General features: G+C 37.0%; 1 protein-coding gene across 2 annotated transcripts in view; it reads left to right on the forward strand.

The window, feature by feature from the left end:
• LOC105490374 (DnaJ heat shock protein family (Hsp40) member C13) overlaps positions 1–21,152 on the forward strand; it is a 128,360-nt gene that overhangs the window by 8,707 nt on the left and 98,501 nt on the right. For both annotated transcript variants that reach the window (XR_011619689.1, XM_011755900.3), the window contains exon 2: positions 8,494–8,574. Coding sequence is in view for 1 of the 2 variants with exons in the window: in XM_011755900.3 (XP_011754202.2) it covers positions 8,507–8,574 (68 nt within the window). In the remaining variant the exon portion in view is untranslated. The remainder of the gene's footprint in view (positions 1–8,493; positions 8,575–21,152) is intronic.

The following is a 21,152-nucleotide window of genomic DNA, read 5'->3' on the forward strand; positions in this document are numbered from 1 at the left end:
CTTGAGCGTCTGTAGTGTTGAGTCCCTTCATCCTGCTTTTGTTCTTAGTGTCAATTTGATGTAGGCTTCTGCTCACTGGACTCCCAAACCCTGTGGTTTTCTGTCAAAATTATGTATCTTCTAAAAGATCATTCTCATTTTAACCATAAATGATCTTAAAGGGTTTGCCAGTATTACTGCCAGTAATACATTAGAGGATGCAAGAATATTGTGTTGTTCGAAAGCATGACACAGTAGTACTCATTGAGAGAGGTAAGTCTAGCCAAAGTGCCTGTGTTGCCCTGAATTTGACTTTTTAACCCATAGGACAGTTCTGTAAAAAAAACAGACGTTTCTTTGGTGGTATAATATTAGGATAGAGCATGAAAACAAGTGAAGCTGACTTGCAAAAATTGGAGATGCTTTCAATGTAATTTAATTACAAAAGGCATGTAAATTTGATTTTTCCTCATCAGAAAGAATTATGGGTCTTTGAGAACTTGAAACATGGAACACAATTGCAGGAATGAAGGAGATGAAATTTAAGTGACGTTAGTTTGAGCAGATAAATTCTTGCTATTTCGAATAGTCTCTAAACAACTGGCAGAATGGCAAATGCGATTGATACAGCTGCTACCAAAATCACATTCAAGATCCTATTTAACTGTTTACATTTTTTAGTTGGACAGTTTATGGTTGTTTATAGCATGTGCTTATAAATGACTTAACTGATATTACTTGCTTGATACTTCAGCTTCTGATACTAGAAATTCTACAGATTTTTTTCATCATAAATATTGGAAATTAATGGTTGCTTAAAAGTTTTTGCCTATAAGTGATGATTTTTTTGAATCACTTTTAGAGCTTATTAAATGTACAGAGGAAATATTGACTGGAGATTAAATTTATGACTTCTTTTTTCTTGAAAGTTTCTCAAGCCATAGTTAATATATAGCCATCAAACATAAATTTAAAAATACTAGGTTGGATACATGTAAGGAAACAATTCTAACAATTGAAATTTCAAATACCTAAGTGGGGAATATTAAAAATGTAGTAAATAAGATTGACTTGTAATAGTATTTTGTAGGAGTAAAGTTGAAATAAAGAGAAGCTTAAGTGTTGGGTTATAGTTGACAAGATGATTTTTAAAATTTTCATCTATCCTGATTATCTTGGTCTTTATACATATATACGTGTGTGTGTGTGTGTGTGTTTGTGTGTGTATGTATATATATATATGGTTTGTTTTTTTTTTTGAGACAAGGTCTCACTCTGTTACCCAGTTTGGAGTGCAGCCCCCCAAGTAGCTGGGACTACAGGCGTGTGCCATGACACCCAGCTAATTTTTTGTATTTTTAGTGGAGACAGGGTTTTGCCACGTTGCCTAGGCTGGTCTTGAACTCCGAGACTCAAGCGATCTGCCTGCATTGGCCTGCCAAAGTGCTGGGACTACAGGCGTGAGCCACTGCACCCAGCAATATTTTTTTCTTTTTAAAAACATTTTATGGGAAACATAACTTGTAGCAATAAATAATAATGACAGTAACAATAAATGCCACCCTCATGTACATCATTAAGAAATATATATTGTTAATTTCGAATGGTTAAGTAAAACTGAATGCTGATTAAATCAATAGAACACTGTACTTTTGAAGGTGGAAATTCTAGGTGATATATATTGCATACTAGAAGGATGGAAATTAAAAGATTGAGAGAAAATCGAGTTATTTAATAGAATTTCCCCCCAAAATGCCATATTAGGTACAAGAGCTGGTAAGTTCTTGAAAATAAGATATAATAGAAATACTCAAAATAACTTCTTTTTTTGGGTTATCTCATTTAGTCCTCATCATAGCCCTTCGGGACAGTTATTATTCCTATTTTATAGATGTACTATAAATCAGATAAGTTCAGAGACTTTTGTTCAAAGTTATACAGCCAGTAAATGGCAATTATAAAAATTCTCCAGCCTTACCTTGGTAATAGATTATTAAAATCACTTTAATGGAATGTTCATGTAGCTTGTTGTGCCAGTCCCTCGTTAAAGTATAGCATGTAGAATGGCAGCTCTGTAATCAGTGCCCTAGGGAGGTATTCCAGGGTCTTCCCAGATTGAGTGATACTTGACTGCTGTACTTGGAGGACCTCTAGACTTGTCTTCACTCATTTGCCAGTCATTATCTTGAAATTATTCTACCTCTCACTTTGAATGATACATAGTTGGTACGTATTTCTGATCTTTATGCATTGCCATTACCCTCATTAGTGAGTTTTCTGTGTGTCTAAAAGTATCTTCATGGTCTAAAGGGGTTAATGCAATTTCCAGACCACTTGCCATTCATTGGATGAAATGACTTTATCAAAGAGTAGTTAAGATTTTACTGAGAATGTAAAATAGATTTACCTGAAAATGTGGATGGGCTAATATTACACTGCTGGAAGATAGATCTCAGCCTCAGATCTCATTTATCTGGTTATCTTTTTGTTCATATAAAATGTATATTTAAATAGAGATGGGGGTCTTGCCATGTTGCCCAGGCTGGTCTCAAACTCCTGGACTCAAGTGATCCTCCCACCGTGGCCTCCCAAAGTGCAGGATTACAGGCATGAGCCACCAGTGCCTGGCCAATCTGGTTATTTTAAAAGCTCGATGTTGATTAGAATAATTGAACTCTCTTTAAAGAGTATCCTGAGATCATATATTGGTAGCAAATTTTTGTCATTGTATGTTTGTTTTGAACACTTTGTTAAAAAATGTCCCCACCCCCCCCAGACGAAGTCCTGCTCTGTCAGCCCAGCTGGAATGCAATGGCGCCATCTTGGCTCACTGCAACCTCTGCCTCCTGGATTCAAACAATTCTGCCTCAGCCTCCCAAGTAGCTGGGATTACAGGCATTCTCCACCATGCCTGGCTAATTTTTGTATTTTTAGTAGAGGTGGGTTTCACCATGTTAGCCAGGCTGGTCTCGAACTCCTGACCTTGTAATCTGCCCACCTCGGCCTCCCAAAGTGTCAGGATTACAGGCGTGAGCTACCACACCCAGCCAAAAAATGTTTTTTAAGCTTATACAAAGATGGAAATACTTTGAAAGTTTATTTATAGATGATAGAATATTTCAGCTTTGGAGACTTTTTTGTTTCTTTTGTCCTATGTTGAATATGATAATTTGTTTTACTGCTTAAAATTGTAGATTTCAAAGTTATTTCTAACGAGTGTCCAGTCATCTGTCCAGATGAAGATAATAACTGAAACTAGTTCTGAATTATTCCAGGAGTTTGCTGTCAAATGATACATCTGTAATTAAATGGTCAGGGTGAATTTTTTTTTTTTAAATTGAGGGAAGGTATTAAAGTTTAGGTTAAGGACCTAGGGTATGGAAACTAAGCAGGTTGGTCCAAAGTCTGGCCCAATTGCTTACTAGCTGTGTTACATTAGAAAAGTGATATAATTTATGTATCAGTTTTCTTGTCAATAAAATGAGAGTCATATCTGTACTGCAGTGTTGTTACGGGGACAAAAGGAAATAAATGCATGGTAAATGCATAGCCTGATGACTAACGTGATGAGTATTCAACACAAGTTGTTTACTAATTTCAGGACATGTCATAAATTTTCAGATAAGAGTCACCTTGCCTCCCCAACTTTATTAAAGGCAGTCTTTAATGGAGTTTTAAAATGGAAAAGCATTATCCTGATCTCCATTTTGAGGTTAGGCAGACGGTAATATAGCATTGAATTATTCCACTATTTCTGGGGTTGACTTGGCTACTTAGTGGGGTATCTCTTCCCTCCCTTACCTCTCAGATATACCCCTACTTAAATATAATGTAGTTGAAGGCAAGCTTTTCAAATAGAGGAGCAATTTTCTTCCATAAAGAGCCCATTTTACTAGCCTTTTATGGGATGCAGAGTAAAACATCACTTGTTGCTTTCTTAAATATTAGAGACAGAAAATTAGGTGTGCAAATATTGGACACAGGAACTTGTACTGATGATTGGAACTTCCAGAGAATTGAAGTACTACTACTTTCCTCCTACACTAGTTTTCTGTCAGCATTCTAATCTGCATCAGGAATACAATATTTATTCTAATAGTCCAGGTCGTTGGTAGTTTACATTTATCTTAATGTGTTATATCTTCTCACGCTCTTTTTGTCTATCCCAATCTAAGGACTCTCTGGAGTCTGGTGCTTTCATCACCTCCCGGTTTATAGACCTTCAAAAGCCTTCTTGATGTAAAGTTGCTTAATTCATCTCCCAAAAGGTCTGTTGGAGTTATATACCTCCAAATCAGTGATACCTATGAGGTCATTCTTTAGGTGTTTTTTAAAAAAATTATTTAAAATTTTTTATTTAAAAGTTCTTAGATTTCTTTTGTTATTGTGAGACGATTTTGTTCTTTTTCCCTCCTATGGGTTTATTAGGGATCTTTATTCCTTCTGGGTCATGACCTGTGTTTTTTATGGTTGTCATTTAAAAATCTTTATTTTTCTCTGCCTTTCATTTTAACTTTTAGATCCTAAATTTTATCAACCAGTCTCCACTCAACATATTTTCTTGTTTCTCAGTTTTCCCGAGATAGGCCCTTGGTACAGAGTCAGTTATTCCAATATCTTGAGTTACAGACTAGGAATACAAACACCATTCTTCAGTGTCAGCCTTTTACCTTTTCTATCTGCCTTTCTCTTCCATTGTTCCACTCTTCAGTTATAATATATAGGGAAAAAATATCTGTATACCTATCTATCTATCTATCTATCTATCTATCTATCTGTCTGTCTGTCTGTCTGTCTGTCTATCTCCCCTTTTTGGTGAGTCTTCAGAAATACTGCCCAAGTTTCTTTTCAGCAGTATCATTTACTGCAAAAGATTCAGAAGGCAGGGATAATGCTTACTGGGTTTAATGAATCTTAGTTGGATGCCTTTGTCATCCCAGGTATGAAATCCAGAAACAGACAAACAAAACACCACACCAACTGTCAGGACTATATTTAGCTGTCCCTGTACTCACTAGTAGGAAGATGTTAGTTGACTGTAAGAAATTTCTTCTTTGTGGTAACAATAAAAGCTTCTTTAAACTTGGTGTTACCTGTGTTTCCTTTTGTTATTTTTCAAAGCATGAATTGCTGATGCCTTTCCAGAAGATTTGACAAAACCCTATTTGGGAGTCCCTGTTACAGCATCAAATTTGAGGTAGATACCAGAATTGCCCATGTATTTGCTCAATTTTATTCCTCACTCAAATACTGATTTTTGAGCACCTGTTTTGTATCAGGCACTCTTGTGGCCTCTGTAGAAACAATAATGAGCTGAACAGACAAAACTATCTCTCTCTGGATATTCCAGTAGAATTAGGTGAATAATAAATTGCACATTCAAATGTGAAAAGTGCTATGGGGGAAAAACAGGAGTAAGAGGGAATAGAAGTGTAGAGTGAGGAGGAGGGTGGTTACAATTTAAAACAAGATGGTTAGCGTCAGCGTCATTGGAAAGGTGACATTTGAACATAGATTTGAAGGAGAAAGAGGTATAAGCCATATAAATATCCAGGGGATGAGTGTTCTATGTAGAGTACAAAGGCTCTCGCTAATTGGTAATACAAAAACAAGTAGGACGAATGAAGAAAGCAATTTCAAAATAAGGGTATCTTTAAAAAATGTTTTTACCACTCAGGTATATACCTAAGAGAAATGAATATGTATGTTCACACAAAAACTTGTATATGCTTGTTCATAGTTGTATTCATAATAGCCAAAAGGTAGAAACAACACCTGTGTCAGTCAATTGATGAATGCATAAAATAGGTGTATCCATACACCAGAATATTATTTGGCAGTATGGACTAGCATAGGTAAACCCACAGTGACAAAGGAGATTAGTGGCTGCTAGGTGCTGAGGTTGAGGTATAATGGGGAGTGACTGCTAACAGTTTCTTATTCGGGTGATGAAAGTGTTCCAGAAAATAGTGGTGATAGTTGCAGAACTCTACATGTACTAAAAATCACCAAATTGTACACTTTTAATAAAAGTGAATTTATGGTATGTGAATTATGTCTGAAGCCGTTATAAAAATGTTTTTGCCTGAAAAGTTTTTTCTAATCATATAAAAAATACTTGCTGACTTAGTATTCACAGTATAAAAAGGTATAAAGCAAGCTTAAATAAACAATTCCAACTATTCAGTTTGTATTATTAGCACTTCCGTGTATTTTCTACAATTTTTGTTTGTTTGTTTGTTTAGAGACAGAGTCTTTCTTTGTCATCCACTCTGGAGTGCAGTGGTGCAATCTCGGCTCACTGCAATCTCCACTTCCCGGGTTCCATGATTCTCCTGCCTCAGCCTCCCGGGTAGCTGGGATTACAGGCATCTGTCACCACGCCTGGCTGTTTTTCTGTATTTTTCATAGAGATGGGGTTTCACCATGTTGGCCAGGTTGGTCTCGAACTCCTAACCTCAGGTGATCCACCTCGGCCTCCCAAAATGCTGGGATTACAGGCGTGAGCCACCACTCCCGGTCTCTACAATATTTTTAGAGTGCGTTTTGAACTAGCAAGGCAAGGGAGAGATAGCTAAGTTAGAAAAGAAATAACCATATTTAACTTTTATTCACAATGAAGTAAGTGATATAGTATTTTCAAAATCTATCAGTCTTTAGCAACCAGTTCTAACAATTTATCCTGTAAAATTAGCTAAGTTTACTTTTTTTAAGTGAAATAAATGGATTCTGGATTTTATGTGCTGGGTTATAGTCAATGAATATTGTACATAATGTGGTCTCTTTGCATGTGACTGTTAGGAGGCTGATTCCACTGGTGAGTCATCACGCAGATTGAACAGTGTTGATCTGTTCTATATCCTGTTCAACCAGAGGAGTCCGTTAATCAAACCGCCGTATAAGTTTCTAAACACTTATTCTCAATTTCTGTACTTGATGTGGCTTGGAAACAAACCATTCGCAGCTATGCTTTGAGTAGCACTGTTCTGGAGTATTCATAAAATGAAATACCATATAGCCTTAAAAATCATTTTCTTATAGAATAATTATATGGGGAAAGGTTAACATTCTTTGAAAACAAGCAGTACAAATGGCAATCTTGTTTAAAAAAAGGATTTTTCTAAATATAAAAAGGAAGGCTAAAATTATATCTTCAGATGCAAGAACAAATGATTTGCTTTCTGAACATTTAGATTTCTTACTATGGACATGTATTACTTTTATAATGAGAAAATTGTTTTATTTTTAGAGACACAATCTCACTCTGTCACTCAGGCTGGAGTACAGTGGCAAAATCATAGCTCAGTGTAGCCTCACACTCCTGGGTTTAAGTGATCCTCCTACCTCGGCCTCAGATAATACCACACTATTCAATCGTGCTATTCAGCCCTTCTGTTCTGAAAAGTAGCTAGGAGTGTAGGCACATGCTACCATGCCCTGAACTGTTATTTTTTGAGAGATAAGGCCTCACTATGTTGTCTAGGCTGGTGTCAAACTCCTGGTCTCAAGCGATCCTCCCACCTCAGCCTCAGAATGGCTGGGATTACAGGCATGAGCCACTGTGCCCGTGAGAAAATTATTTTTAAATTGCCTTATTTATAGCAGGTACCCTTTGAAGTGGTAGTGTCAGCAAAATGGCCAGCACTTAGTAGCTCACCAAAAACCTTTTAGAATTGGTTTGACACTTGGAAAATGTGTTTAGGTGTCCATTGTGTGCCGTGGCATTATTTGGCAATGTCAGATTTAAAGCTTTATTTGTTTGACATTTTAAAAATTCTATACACTGGGGATGTTGGTAGGGGTCGTTTCTGGTCCTCAAGAAACGCAGTCCAGTGTGGGAGAGAGTTGGACAATCACAATGTGGTTCTAAAGGTTATGATAAAGAGTTGCATACACCAGTCCTTGTCTTTAAAAACCTTATGGTCTTGGCTGGACGCGGTGGCTCACGCCTGTAATCCCAGCACTTTGGGAGGCCGAGGTGGGTGGTTCACGAGGTCAGGAGATCAAGACCATCCTGGCTACGGTGAAACCCCGTCCCTACTAAAAAAACAAAAAATTAGCTGGGCGTGGTGGTGGTGGTGGGCGCCAGTAGTCCCAGCTACTCGGGAGGCCGAGGCGGGAGAATGGCGTGAACCTGGGACGCGGAGCTTGCAGTGAGCTGAGATTGTGCCACTGCACTCCAGCCTGTGCGACAGTGTGAGACTGCATTCAAAATACAAAAAATTAGTGGGGCGTGGTGGCGGGCGCCTGTAGTCCCAGCTACTGGGGAGGCTGAGGTGGGAGAATGGCGTGAACCCGGGAGGCGGAGCTTGCAGTGAGCCAAGATCGCGCCACTGCACTCCAGCCTGGGCAACAGAGCGAGACTGTCTCAAAAATAAACAAAACCTGATGGTCTTGTAAAGGATATGTGGCAGGCTGTGAAAGTAACAGATCATACTACCTTTCTTATGGGAATCTTGGGAAGGTTAAAGATATATAACATGTATTAAGTGCCCTCATATTTTTATCTTCCAGGTTTGAGCACAAAATGAACATAATTAGGGAAAATAAGGATCTGGCATGTTTCTACACAACAAAACATTCATGGAGGGGGAAGTAAGTATTCCTGTTGGTTTTATTTTTCTGTGCTTCTATAAAACTTATTACTCTGTTTCATAATCTTGAATAATACTGCACAACTCTAGGCTATACAGCCATTCTCTTCTGAAAAACGTGCGATTTTAAGTATAAACGCTACATTCTTTTTCTCTTTTGACATTTCCAGTTTTCAGTATCTTTCTTGGGAAGCAGTTTGGTAAGAATTAAAAGTGACAGTTAAAAGGAAAATAAACCAGTTATCCACCCTCTTGTATGCTATCAATTAATGACGAGGTTATGTAGTAGTAGCCGAGTGTTAACCCTACATTTTTATTACCCAGAGACTAACCTGTCTGTAACCAACATTTTCATATCCGTTTGACTGTCAGAGAAAATAGGCCATTCTAGTGAAGTCTAACCATTTTTTAGGCCTTTAATGAAATTTAAAAATTGGGTTTAATCTTTTTTCTTTGGAAGGGAGTGATGGCATTTTTTAGTAGCTTCCTAGTCAGACCAAAATGTAAGTGCCTCTGTTTCCTGTCTGTAAGATGGATGGTAATTCCTACCCTTCAGATTTTTGTAAGGATTAAATGAAGTGATATAGCATGTATGAAAGTTTTAAAACTATGCCTTAAATATACTGAATATTCAGTGAATGGCATCTGTTGACCATTACAAAAGTTTAGTCTCTGGTCCCACAAGGTAAAATGTGACACATGCACAAAGCCAGTATGTGTTCTCTCAAGTTTTCATTTTTTAGTTACTAGAGTGGTAACTTCTTAGGATGAGCTCTCTAGTATTTCTGGTTTGCATTAGCAAACTGCCTATAATTTTGGAAGATTTGAGTATTTGATTTTGTTGTCTATTAGCTCAATTGTATGAACTCCTAAATTAGAATAATTGTTACCCTTGTAGAATACTTGTCTCTTTTTTCCCCCTAGTTAGTTTCAGTGAGTGAAGTCAGGGAGAAAAGTGGCATATCCAGGGTAGTATGAGTCATTTTAGTTCTTTGAATCAACCTTAGAAAAGTATATCTTTAAATGATCCTTGTTTTTTCCTTAAGTGGTAGATTACTTTGGTCATCATAATACAACTTCTGCTTTTAATATGGTTATAACATACTGATACATTCTAAAGAACAGACTTACTGCAATGCTTTTTGCTGTGTGAGCTTGTAAGTAACTGTGATTATCAAAATTTTTGGTAATGTTAGAGTAGTGACTAAGACTTAATAATCCTCTTATTTCCTCCTTGTAACGATTCGGAGTCCAACTGTGTGCTCTTAGCAAATTCTTTTAGCCTTGAAACTTTGTTTTGTTTTTATAACAGCTTTAAGGCATAATTTCTATACTGTAAAATTCACCCTTTTAAAGTATACAATTCAGTGGATTTTAGTGTATTCATAGAGTTGTAAACCATCATCACTGTTTTGAGAACACTTTCATCACCTCGCCTTCCCTGCAAAAAACTTCCTCTAAAGACTTCGTTAGAAATCAGCAGTTAACTCCCTTTTTCCCCTTCTTTTGGCAGGCGTTAATCTACTTCCTGTCTCTGGATTTGTCTGTTTGGAACATCTTATATAAATAGAATGATACAAAATGCTATATTTTTGACTGTCTTCTTCCATTAAGCATGTTTTCAAGGTCATCTATATTATAGCATGTCAGTACTTCATTTCATTAATGTCATATAATCTGTTGTATGGATATACTGCATTTTGTTTATCCATTCATCAACTGATGGACATTTGTGGTGTTCTTACTTTTTTACTATTCTGAATAATGCCACTGTGAATGTTTTCATATTTCCAGTTGTTCTGTGTTTATACCTAAGAGTGGAATTGGTGGGTTATGTGGTAACTGTTTAACTTTTTGATGGACAGCCAAACTGTTTTCCAAAGTAGCTGCAGCATTTTACATTTCCACCTTCAATGTGTGAGTCCCAAATGCTCCACATCCTTATCAACACTTACTGTCTTTTTTATTTTAGCCATCCTAGTGCAAGTATGAAGTAGCTTCTCATTGTAGTTTTGATTTCATTTCTCTAGTGACTCATGATGCTGGGTGTCTTTTCTTGTATTTGTAGTTCATTTGCGTATCTTCTTTGATGAAATATCTATTGAAATCGTTTATTCACTTTAAAAAAAATTTTTTTGTTTAACTTTTTTTTTTTTTTTTTTTTTTTTGAGATAGTCTCACTCTGTTGCCTAGGCTAGAGCGCTGATTTCGGCTCACTGCAACCTCCACCTCATGGGTCCAAGCAATTCTCCTGCCTCCATCTCCCGAGTAGCTGGGATTAGAGGCACATGCCACCACGCCTGGCTAATTGTTGTATTTTTAGTAGAGACAGGGTTTCACCATGTTGGCCAGGCTAGTCTCAAACTCGTGACCTCAAGTAATCCACCTGCCTCAGTCTCCCAAAGTGCTGGGATTACAGGTGTGAGCCACTGCACCTGGCCAAGTCATTTATTCACTTTTAAATTAGGTTGTCTTATTACTGAATTGTGAGAGTTCTTTATATATTCTGAATTAAAGTTCCTTGTATATGATTTGCAAATATTTTCTCCAATTCGTCAGGTTTTTTTACTTTCTTGATGGTGTTGTTTGGAGCACAAAGCTTTTAATTTTGATGAAATCAATTTATCAATTGTTTCTTTTGCCATTTGTACTTTTGGTGATCTAAAAAGCCAATACCTAATTCAAGCTAATGAAGATTTACTTCTTTTTTTTCTTCTAAGAGCTGTATAGCTTTAATTGCGTTAATTTTTGTATTTGGTGTGAAGTAGGGTTCTAAATTCATTCCTTTGCATGTGAATATCCAGTTGTGCCAGCATCATTTGTTGAAAAAACTGTTCTTTCCACTTGAATTGTTTCAACGCCCTTGTCAAAAATCAATTTACTCTGACTGTAAGAATTAATTCCTGGACTCTCAATTCTGTTCCATTGATCCTATATGCCTAACCTTATGCCAGTACCGTATTGTCTTGATTATTATAGCTTTGTGCTGTTTTGAAACTTAGAAATATGAGTCTCTGAATTTTTTTTTATTTTTCAGTATTATTTTGGGTATTCCTGGTCTCTTGCATTTCCATATGAATTTTAGAGTCAGTTGTTAATTTGTTTAAAAAGACAGCTGCCCAGCCTGACCAACATGATGAAATCCTGTCTACCAAAAAGTACAAAAATTAGCTGGGCATGGCGGTGCACACCTTTAGTCCTAGCTACTTGTGAAGCTGAGGTGGGAGAATTGCTTGAACCCTGGAGGTGGAGACTGCAGTGAACAGAGATCGTGCCACTGTACTCCAGCCTGGCGGATAGAGTGAGACCCTATCTCAAAAAAAAAAAAAAAAAAAAAAAAAAAGGCAGCTGACAGTTTGGTAGCCATTACATTGAATCTGTAGATCCATTAGTGGAGTATTGCCATCTTAACAGCATTGTCTTCTGATTCATGAACATGTAGGTGTTTTCATTTATTTACATCTTTTAAAATGTCTTTCAACAGTGTTCTGTTGATTTCAGTGTATACACCTTGAATCTTAACTTCTCCCTGAAAGAGTTTACATTTTCCAGATGGTAATAGTTGTCATTTCATTGGGTTATATACATTATTAAATGGCACTGAGACTTTTTATTATACTTACCTATTTATATGGCCAATTCTAATCTAGGTTTAAAGTACTCCTCAGCAGTGTTAATGTAAAAAATAAATGGCCAACATTAAAAATTTTCTGTTGTTTTAGAATAGTTAATTGAACCTTGTGTCTAGAAACATGTCAACGTACAACAAAGTTTTTATGTGATTTTTGGGATTTAAGGCCTGAGTTTTTAGAGCCTCCATGCCTGTTTCCGTGTTGCTAACCTAGCTCCAGCATTTCAGAAAGATATTATTGATTGTGGAAGTAAAGATACATAAATATTTTTTCTTCTCTTCATATGACAAAAGTAAAGATAACCTCTCCAGGTAGTCCCCTTTAAGATATTTGTGTGACCCATTTCTGTTACCTTTGTAGTAGTTTTCATTATACTTCACTTGATAGCTGCTGAATGCCTTTATTTAGGGTCTGTTCATCATCGGTGTGGATGCCTTAGCTGGCAAATTAGCTTCTTCTACACTTTTCATTTTTCCAACTTGTATAGACATAATATAATTATATGTTTATTCTGGGAGGAGCAAGAAAAGGAGAGTAGATTCAGGGGGGAAAGGCACTTTTCTTTCATGAAGGAAAAAACTTTCTTTTTTGACCTAAGTAAGCCATTTCAGAGAGGAAGGAGGATTCAGATGTTTCAGTTAAAGCAGAAGTGCAGATTCACTATGGAAAACTTCAGAGTGATAGTCAAGGTACAGGTTCTTAATTTTTTCTGGATAAAAATGTATAAGTAAAATCTAGCCTGTGGATCACCTTAATATTGCATACATTAATTTTAGCAAATGCTCTGAATTTAGAGTACCATTTTTGTATCTAAACAGGATTTTCACCTCAATGTATTAGGATGTGTAATGATAAAGTCTATGAAATTTAATAACAGAAGCTCACTACATTCATAGTCTCTGTAATAACTGGATACAGGAAATTGAGAGAAGTGCTGAGGGAAAGGGAAGCTGGTGAATTTCTAATACCTTTCTTATATGTAGGAATGGAGTTCTACAAGAGAAAAGATACCTTTTTCTTTTGCTGCCTGGCATTTACACACCCTACCAGTCTTCATAACCTCCAGAAATCCTGAGGGTTTTTTTTTTTTTTTTCTTGCTCTTGACCCTGCCAGTCTTTAAACCTCAGATGAGCTATCATTAATTCTTTTGTGTTTTCTTTGTCTAATATTTTGTGACTATTATCAGGCAACCTGGGACTTGAACATCTTTCACCTAGTATTGCAAATTGGATCACGTCTCCTTTATCGGAATCTTATGTTTTACACACAATGTTGTGTTCAAAGCTAGCTCCATCTGAGCTGGAAAAGATGGACATTGCATCATGGATTTTAAGGCCTTAAAATACCACATTTAATGGGTTGCCCTTTTATTTCTTCTGAAAGCTCTTACTGAGCTTTTAGGACAGATATTTGCAGAGTATGTCGTATCCATTTCTTCTTTTTCTTTTCTGAGGAGTACAACTTTTTATCTGAATGAGCCCTCCTCGGTGAAACTGATGTTTCAAGTGAAGTTTTCACCACAGAGTATCCTGGCAATACAACCAGATGAACGATCAGTTTGCCCGTTAATTTTGTTCTTTGTTTTGAATATGAATACTAAAAGCAGTCATGGACCAGGCGCAGTGGCTCACGACCGTAATCCCAGCACTTTGGGAGGTCAAGGCTGGAGGATCACTTGAGGTCAAGGGTTTAAAATCAGCCTGACCAACGTTGTGAAATCCCATCTCTACTAAAAACACAAAAATTATCTGGTATGGTGGCACACGCGTGTAGTCCCAGCTACTCAGGAGGCTGAGGTGGGAGAATCACTTGAACCCAGGAGGCAGAGGTTGCAGTGAGCTGAGATTACGCAACTACACTCCATCCTGGGCAACAGAGCTAGATTCCATCTCAAAAAAAAAAAAAAAAAAGGAGTTATGGCTACTTTAAAACATAAATACACTAATTATAATTTGTTCAGTTATTCTACTGGAGTTTTGGGTTTCCCCACTATCTGTTAGTCAACTAGTGAAATAATAGCAATAGGAATAGCTTACATTTATTGACTGTTCTACTCATTAGCCAGGCACATAAGTGCCAGGTACTTTACATCGATTATTTCTTTTTTCACATTATGAAGTAGATATACAGTCATGTACTACATAACATTTCAGTCAATGATGGACTGCATATATGATGATCCCATATGTTTAGATACACAGATATTTACCATTGTGTTATAGCTGCTTACAGTATTCAGTACAGGAACATGTTGTACACTAGGAGCAATAAGCTATACCATGTAGCCTAGGAGTGTAGTAGGCTATACCATCTAAGTTTGTGTAAGTACAAAACTAGTGAGTACAGAATTTTGAGAAGAACTCTGTGATAGTCACATAATGATGAAGTCACCTAATGATGCATTCTTAGAATCGATTCCCATAGTTAAGCAATGCATGACTGTATGTATTATCCACATCTTTCAGTCAAGGAAACCAAAGCTTAGAGAGGTTAAGGAAGTTATCAGAGAAAACACAGCTAGTGAGTAGTCCAGGCAGTGTGGCTTGAGTTGGTGTGCTTAACCATTAGGCTGTAGTGCCTCCTTTACCAGTGCTGACCATTAATCTCCTAAGAAATGTTGTAAGTCAGTTATCCTTAATTTCATTATCAGATGGACTAAAATTTTAGTTCAAGTTACTGGATTCTCAAGCTTTTAATGATAAAAGGAAAAATCCTGGGTTCCATGAGGATCCTAAAGGCTTCGAGAAATTGGTGGCCAAAACTTGTTTTAAAATGGCCAAGGGAACTAGGATATTCAGCCTAGGAAAAAGAATTCAAATGGAAGGTCTGACTGGCAGAGGAATTAGGTATACTCTGTGTGCAGCTGAAAGACAGAACTTGGGCCAGCAGGTGAAATTTGTGGGGAAGTAGATGTTGGCTTAGTTCTAGGGAACAGTTGTCAATATCTACAATACTGGGACATGAATAGAATTGCTTTCAGGGAAGGTATGTTAGTTCCCTTGCATCAGCCAGTAGTGAACAATTATAACTAGCCAACCTTGCCTACAGTATTATAAAGGTTTATGCTGTGTGCTATGAGATCTAGAGTGTGTAACATAAACGCTCTCTTCTAACTTTGAATAGCTCTGTTTGGCTTCTTTAAAGCCTGTTTGCGTAGATTCTCCATTGAAGATGATTGAGGATCTTGAACTTTAAAAGTAATACATGTTTACAAAAATTTTCTGATGTCAAGAATTTGAGAACGACTATTTTATAGTAAACATAAACTTTCTCAGTTTACAAAAATGTTGAGTTTTCTCTATTATGATAATACTGCATTACATGGATTTTTGGTGCAGAAGAGTATAATGGATGTTATGATGGTGACCAGTATTTTTGTAGTATCTCTGTTGGCACTATTTTACATACCTGATTGATAGAAGCTAGTTAAATATTCGAGTCAGAAATTAACTTTCAGACAACGACAAGAATCTTAGCTCTTATTACTTTGAAGTTTATTTCAGAAGTCTGAATTAGATAACTCATAAAATGTTGGGAAGAAACTAAATCTTTTTTTTTTTTTTTTTTTTTTTTTGAGACGGAGTCTTGCTCTGTCGCCCAGGCTGGAGTGCAGTGGCCGGATCTCAGCTCACTGCAAGCTCTGCCTCCCGGGTTTATGCCATTCTCCTGCCTCGGCCTCCCGAGTAGCTGGGACTACAGGCTCCCGCCACCTCGCCCGGCTATTTTTTTTTTTTTTGTATTTTTTAGTAGAGACGGGGTTTCACCGTGTTCGCCAGGATGGTCTCGATCTCCTGACCTCGTGATCCGCCCGCCTCGGCCTCCCAAAGTGCTGGGATTACAGGCTTGAGCCACCGCGCCCGGCCGGAAACTAAATCTTTAAAGGACTCTTTTTTTTTTTTTTTTTTTTTTTTTTTTTTTTTTTTTTTTTTTTTTTTTTTTTTTGAGACGGAGTCTCGCTCTGTCTCCCAGGCTGGAGTGCAGTGGCCGGATCTCAGCTCACTGCAAGCTCCGCCTCCCGGGTCCACGCCATTCTCCTGCCTCAGCCTCCCGAGTAGCTGGGACTACAGGCGCCCGCCACCTCACCCGGCTAGTTTTTTTTGTATTTTTTAGTAGAGACGGGGTTTCACCGTGTTAGCCAGGATGGTCTCGGTCTCCTGACCTCATGATCCACCCGTCTCAGCCTCCCAAAGTGCTGGGATTACAGGCTTGAGCCACCGTGCCCGGCCTAAAGGACTCTTATTCACTGCCATATTATTGAACCCAGCACAGTGTCAGATACCCATTTAATCCATTATAGTACCTAATACAGTATCTGACCTAACACATTGTTTTTTTTTTTATTTTGCCTAAAGAAAACATGTAAAAAAAAGTTATAAAATACCTTATGTAAAAAAAAAATACTATAAAATACCATATGTTAAAAAAAAAAATCATGTTATAAAAAAATTGTAGGTTTTTTTTTTTTTTTTTTTCCCTAGATGGAGTCGACCATCTTGCCCAGGCTGGTCTCGGGGCTCAAGCCATCCTCCTGCCTCAGCCTCTCAGTGTGCTGATTACAGGCGTGAGCCACTGCACCTGGCCAAAAAAATTATTTAAAAGAGGAAAGCAGTATTCATAAGTACTAGAAAATTTAAGAATGCTTGTAACATTTTTATTTTCAGGAATTAAAATAATTTAGATTTTTTTTTTTTTGAGACGGAGTCTCGCTCTGTCGCGCAGGCTGGAGTGCAGTGGCCGGATCTCAGCTCACTGCAAGCTCCGCCTCCTGGGTTTACGCCATTCTCCTGCCTCAGCCTCCCGAGTAGCTGGGACTACAGGCGCCCGCCACCTCGCCCGGCTAGTTTTTTTTTTTTTTTTTTTTTTGTATTTTTTTTTTTTTAGTAGAGACAGGGTTTCACCGTGTTAGCCAGGATGGTCTCGATCTCCTGACCTCGTGATCCGCCCGTCTCGGCCTCCCAAAGTGCTGGGATTACAGGCTTGAGCCACCACGCCCGGCCAATTTAGAAGTGTTTTAATACAAATTAATATAAGTTTAATCTGTTAAAAAAATATAAGCATCACCTTATCAAATCCAAAACTTGATTACATCCCCAGCTTTTGCCTCAGTGGTCTTCCTGTTCAGACGATCTTGTCTCCACCAATACTATCATTAGCACATTTTTTTTCCTTATTCTTTATCACCAATTGCAGGGAGAGTAAAATGCCCCATAGATAAAGCAATTGCTTCAAACACTTGTGTTTCTTTAAGCAGCATTTGTTTCCTGATTCTAAATAACATTACACCTAATGGTAACATAAATTATGTTTAATAACCTATTGTATTACAATAAGTCTGTGAATTGTGATAACTTAAGAAATACCTACTTCTTGTAGGCATTTAATGATGTAAGTTTAGTCCCTGAATAAAAAGAAAACAGGTGCAGTAGGTAAAGCCAATAATGAATATTAATTTTTCATTTGGGGGGCAAAGGTCTTTAATATTTTTTCACATTATGTATCTGGTATGTGTCATAAATGTCTCATATTCTGTTGACTTCAGTCTTTTTAAATTTTATATGGCTGTATTTTTCTAATTTTTAGTATGATAATTTTTAAGAATTAGCCAATAAATTCATCGCAAACTCAGAACAGCAAATTAAATTGTCATTTATAAATGACAATATTTTTCTTAGCCAATAAAATGAATATTTTCGTCATAAAAATATGAACCTAGCCTTTTTCTGATGATCTATGAATTTAAAAATTGGTGTAAAATTACTTGCTGTCTGACATCCTGCTTTAAAGGCAAGAGCAGGCTAATAGGTCATAGTGACATTTTTGGATAGATTGTTTTATTTAGCTATTAAGCATTTATTGAGTATCTACTGTAGTCAATGCTGGGTACTATGGTAGGAGTCAGCCTCAAAGATGAAGACTTGTGCCTCCCTGAATCCATGGACTCTTTGTCTGTTCTTTGACTTGGGACACTGTTGACTTAGTAAAAGATAAAATCTTCTAGTTTTTATTTTTCTTGAGATGGAGTCTCACCCAGGCTGGAATGCAGTGGTATGATCTTGGCTCACTGCAGCCTCCACCTCCCCCATTCAAGCAATTCTCCTGCCTCAGCCTCCTGAGTAGCTGGGATTACAGGCACCCACTATCACGCCTGGCTAATTTTTGTATTTTTAGTAGAGACGGGTTTTCCCCATGTTGACCAGGCTGGTCTCAAATTCCTGACCTCAAGTGATCCTCCTGCCTCGGCCTCCCAAAGTGCTGGGATTACAGGTGTGAGTCATCACGCTCTGCTGATAAAAATCTTTTAGCTGTAAATGTTGTGACTAATTTTCCATACATGTGAGACATTTTAGAGATTTTCATCTCTGTATCTGTTATCCAAGGAGGCTTTTTTGGTAATCTTTGGAAGTTCAAGCTTGCTTATAAAGATGTCTTAAATGACATAGAAATAATTGCCCCATCCTTAAGCAGAAGTTCAATAGCCACTCTTAAGAGAGGAGTGGCATGGGGAGTACTTACGGAAGGGAATGCAGAGGGGAAGGGAATTCTCTTAGGATTTTTTTTTTTTTATAGCTTTCTTAGGATGGCTTTAGAGCTCAGTATTTATCCGAAAGATAGCTCTGAGTTTACTAGTTATGACAGTACTCTGCTGGGTCTAGCATGCATACAACTCCAGGATCCTTTTGCTGAAGGATCCAGAATGTGATCTCTCCAATATGGTAGCCACTAACTACATGTGGCTATTTAAAGTATTTAACTTTAAATAAAATGTAAAATTCAGTTGCCTTAGCCACACTTCAAGTGCTTAATAGGTACACCTGGCTCATTGCTACCTTATTGCAGGGGCCCCCAAGCCCAGGTTTTTGGCCTCTTAAGACCTGGGCCCCACAACAGGAGGTAGGCGGCGGGCAAGCGAGCAAGCATTACCACCTGAGCTCCACCTCCTGCACATGAGAGGGATCTAGGTTGTGTGCTCCTTATGATAATCTAACTCATGCCTGACGATCTGAGGTAGGACACTTTTATCCTGAAGCCATCTCCCTGCCCTGTCCATGGAAAAATTGTCTTCCACAAAGCTGGTCCCTGGTGCCAAAAAGGTTGGGAACTGCTTCCTTATTGGACAGTGGAAATTTGCCATATCAGAAAGTGTCTTATTGGACAATATAGGTCTAAAATATTGTCATCTCAAAGTTATTTTGACAGTATGATCTAGATGACAGAATTATATGAGAAAGATACTAGAAGAGGCTTAGGTGTGGTAGAGAAGATTGGTGTAAGATTGAAAAGGATATTTTCTTAGCCAATCCTCTAAGACTGTACATGACACCAGCAGTTACATTTGGAACATTTCAGGCATTCTTTCACTTTTTGCTCCCAGAATAAAATAAACACATTCTGTTGTTTTATTTCAGGATTATAAGCATTTTCATGTTTGACTTTCAAGGTGATTCTGAAAAATAGTTTGTGAATTCACATCTCTTATCACACATTTGATTTCATTTTGCAGCTTTTAAGTCAAAGATTGAGCAAAATCTTATTTCTTTGTTTTAGTTCCTATTAATTGATAAAGGCTTTGAAGTTTTGAGACTTTTAAGCTCTTTAGATAGCTTGTTTACTTCACCAGTCCCCTAACCCTCACTCCACTTTAAAAAGAAGCAAATGACTGCTTTTTTGTTAGAGGGAAGTGCTGTAATTCTTTAGTTTCTCACTCTACTTTGGACATGTAGAATTAGGAAGAAAAGCATTTATAATGTAGCAGTACTTTTTTATATGGATATGTGGTGAAGATTAATAAAATTGATCATTTCCTTTCTAATTTTTATAATATACTGATTTTAAAAATAGACGAGAAAAATGATCGATTTTATAAATCTTTACCACATATCCATATAAAAATTTAAAAATCTCATATTAAAATACAAATAGATATTTCAATAAATATAACCAATTATATTAATAGATTTTTCTAATATTGAAGTGTTTACCTAATTGGTCACGGTGTATTACTATTTTAAAGTGTGACTTGATATTGCTAATATTAACTTTGAAAATAGATTTGTGGGTTTTTTTTCTTATTGTATTGTCTTTTCAGATTTTAGTAGTATTGAAAGAATTGAGAAGCTGCCTTTACTCAGTTATCGGCAACAATTTAAGAAGCATGGGAGTTACTTGGTCCTCTTAGGTTTCTTCTGCCTTGAAATCATTTGAGCCTGGTGCTTTTGGTGGATGTAATTCTTTGCAGCTTTCTTAAATTCTTCCATATAAAGGTTGATTTATTCTTAATTTTCAAATTTGTCAGCATAGAGTTATACACAACATTTTAAAAAACTTTTGTCTGTATGGTTGTGTGAATTGTTTTCCTAAATTTTGTTTTATATATACTAATGTTTTATCCATTTTAATATTTTATTTCCAAAGAACTATTTTGCTTTAAATAAATTTTTCTAATTCAATTTCCTTTTATGATTATGATTTCCTCTCTCTTCTGAAGGATTACTGATACCCAAATGTTTTTTCTCCTTCAAATATGTTACTTGAAGGAAAGGAAATGAAGTGAGAAGTGAAAACTGCTTGTTTGTGGTATAGGCTTCCTACTTCTATAAAATTGCAACACTGAGATGTAATAGGTAGTTGCTTAAGTAGAAACTATTAAGATTCCAGGATATGGCTGTGTTCCAGGATATGGACTGACCAGTTGCCCCAGGCCATAACTTTTCCTTCCTTTCCGAATGGCTTTGTTGTAAGGGTATTTTGAAAGCATTGGTATGCAGTGTCTTTTTTTAAAATAAGTTTCCCATTTAGAATCTTTCAGCATCCTCAGCTGATGCTTTCCCAACTTAATTTATACTGGCAACACACAAGGTTGCTTACATGTAAGTCATACTTTTCTACTTAGATATGTTAATAGTTCACAGTAAAATGAGTGGGTGGGTTTTAATAAAAATAACATTT

The sequence above is a fragment of the Macaca nemestrina genome, chromosome 2 (assembly GCF_043159975.1).
Source record: "Macaca nemestrina isolate mMacNem1 chromosome 2, mMacNem.hap1, whole genome shotgun sequence".
In the NCBI taxonomy this organism is placed as follows: domain Eukaryota; kingdom Metazoa; phylum Chordata; class Mammalia; order Primates; family Cercopithecidae; genus Macaca; species Macaca nemestrina.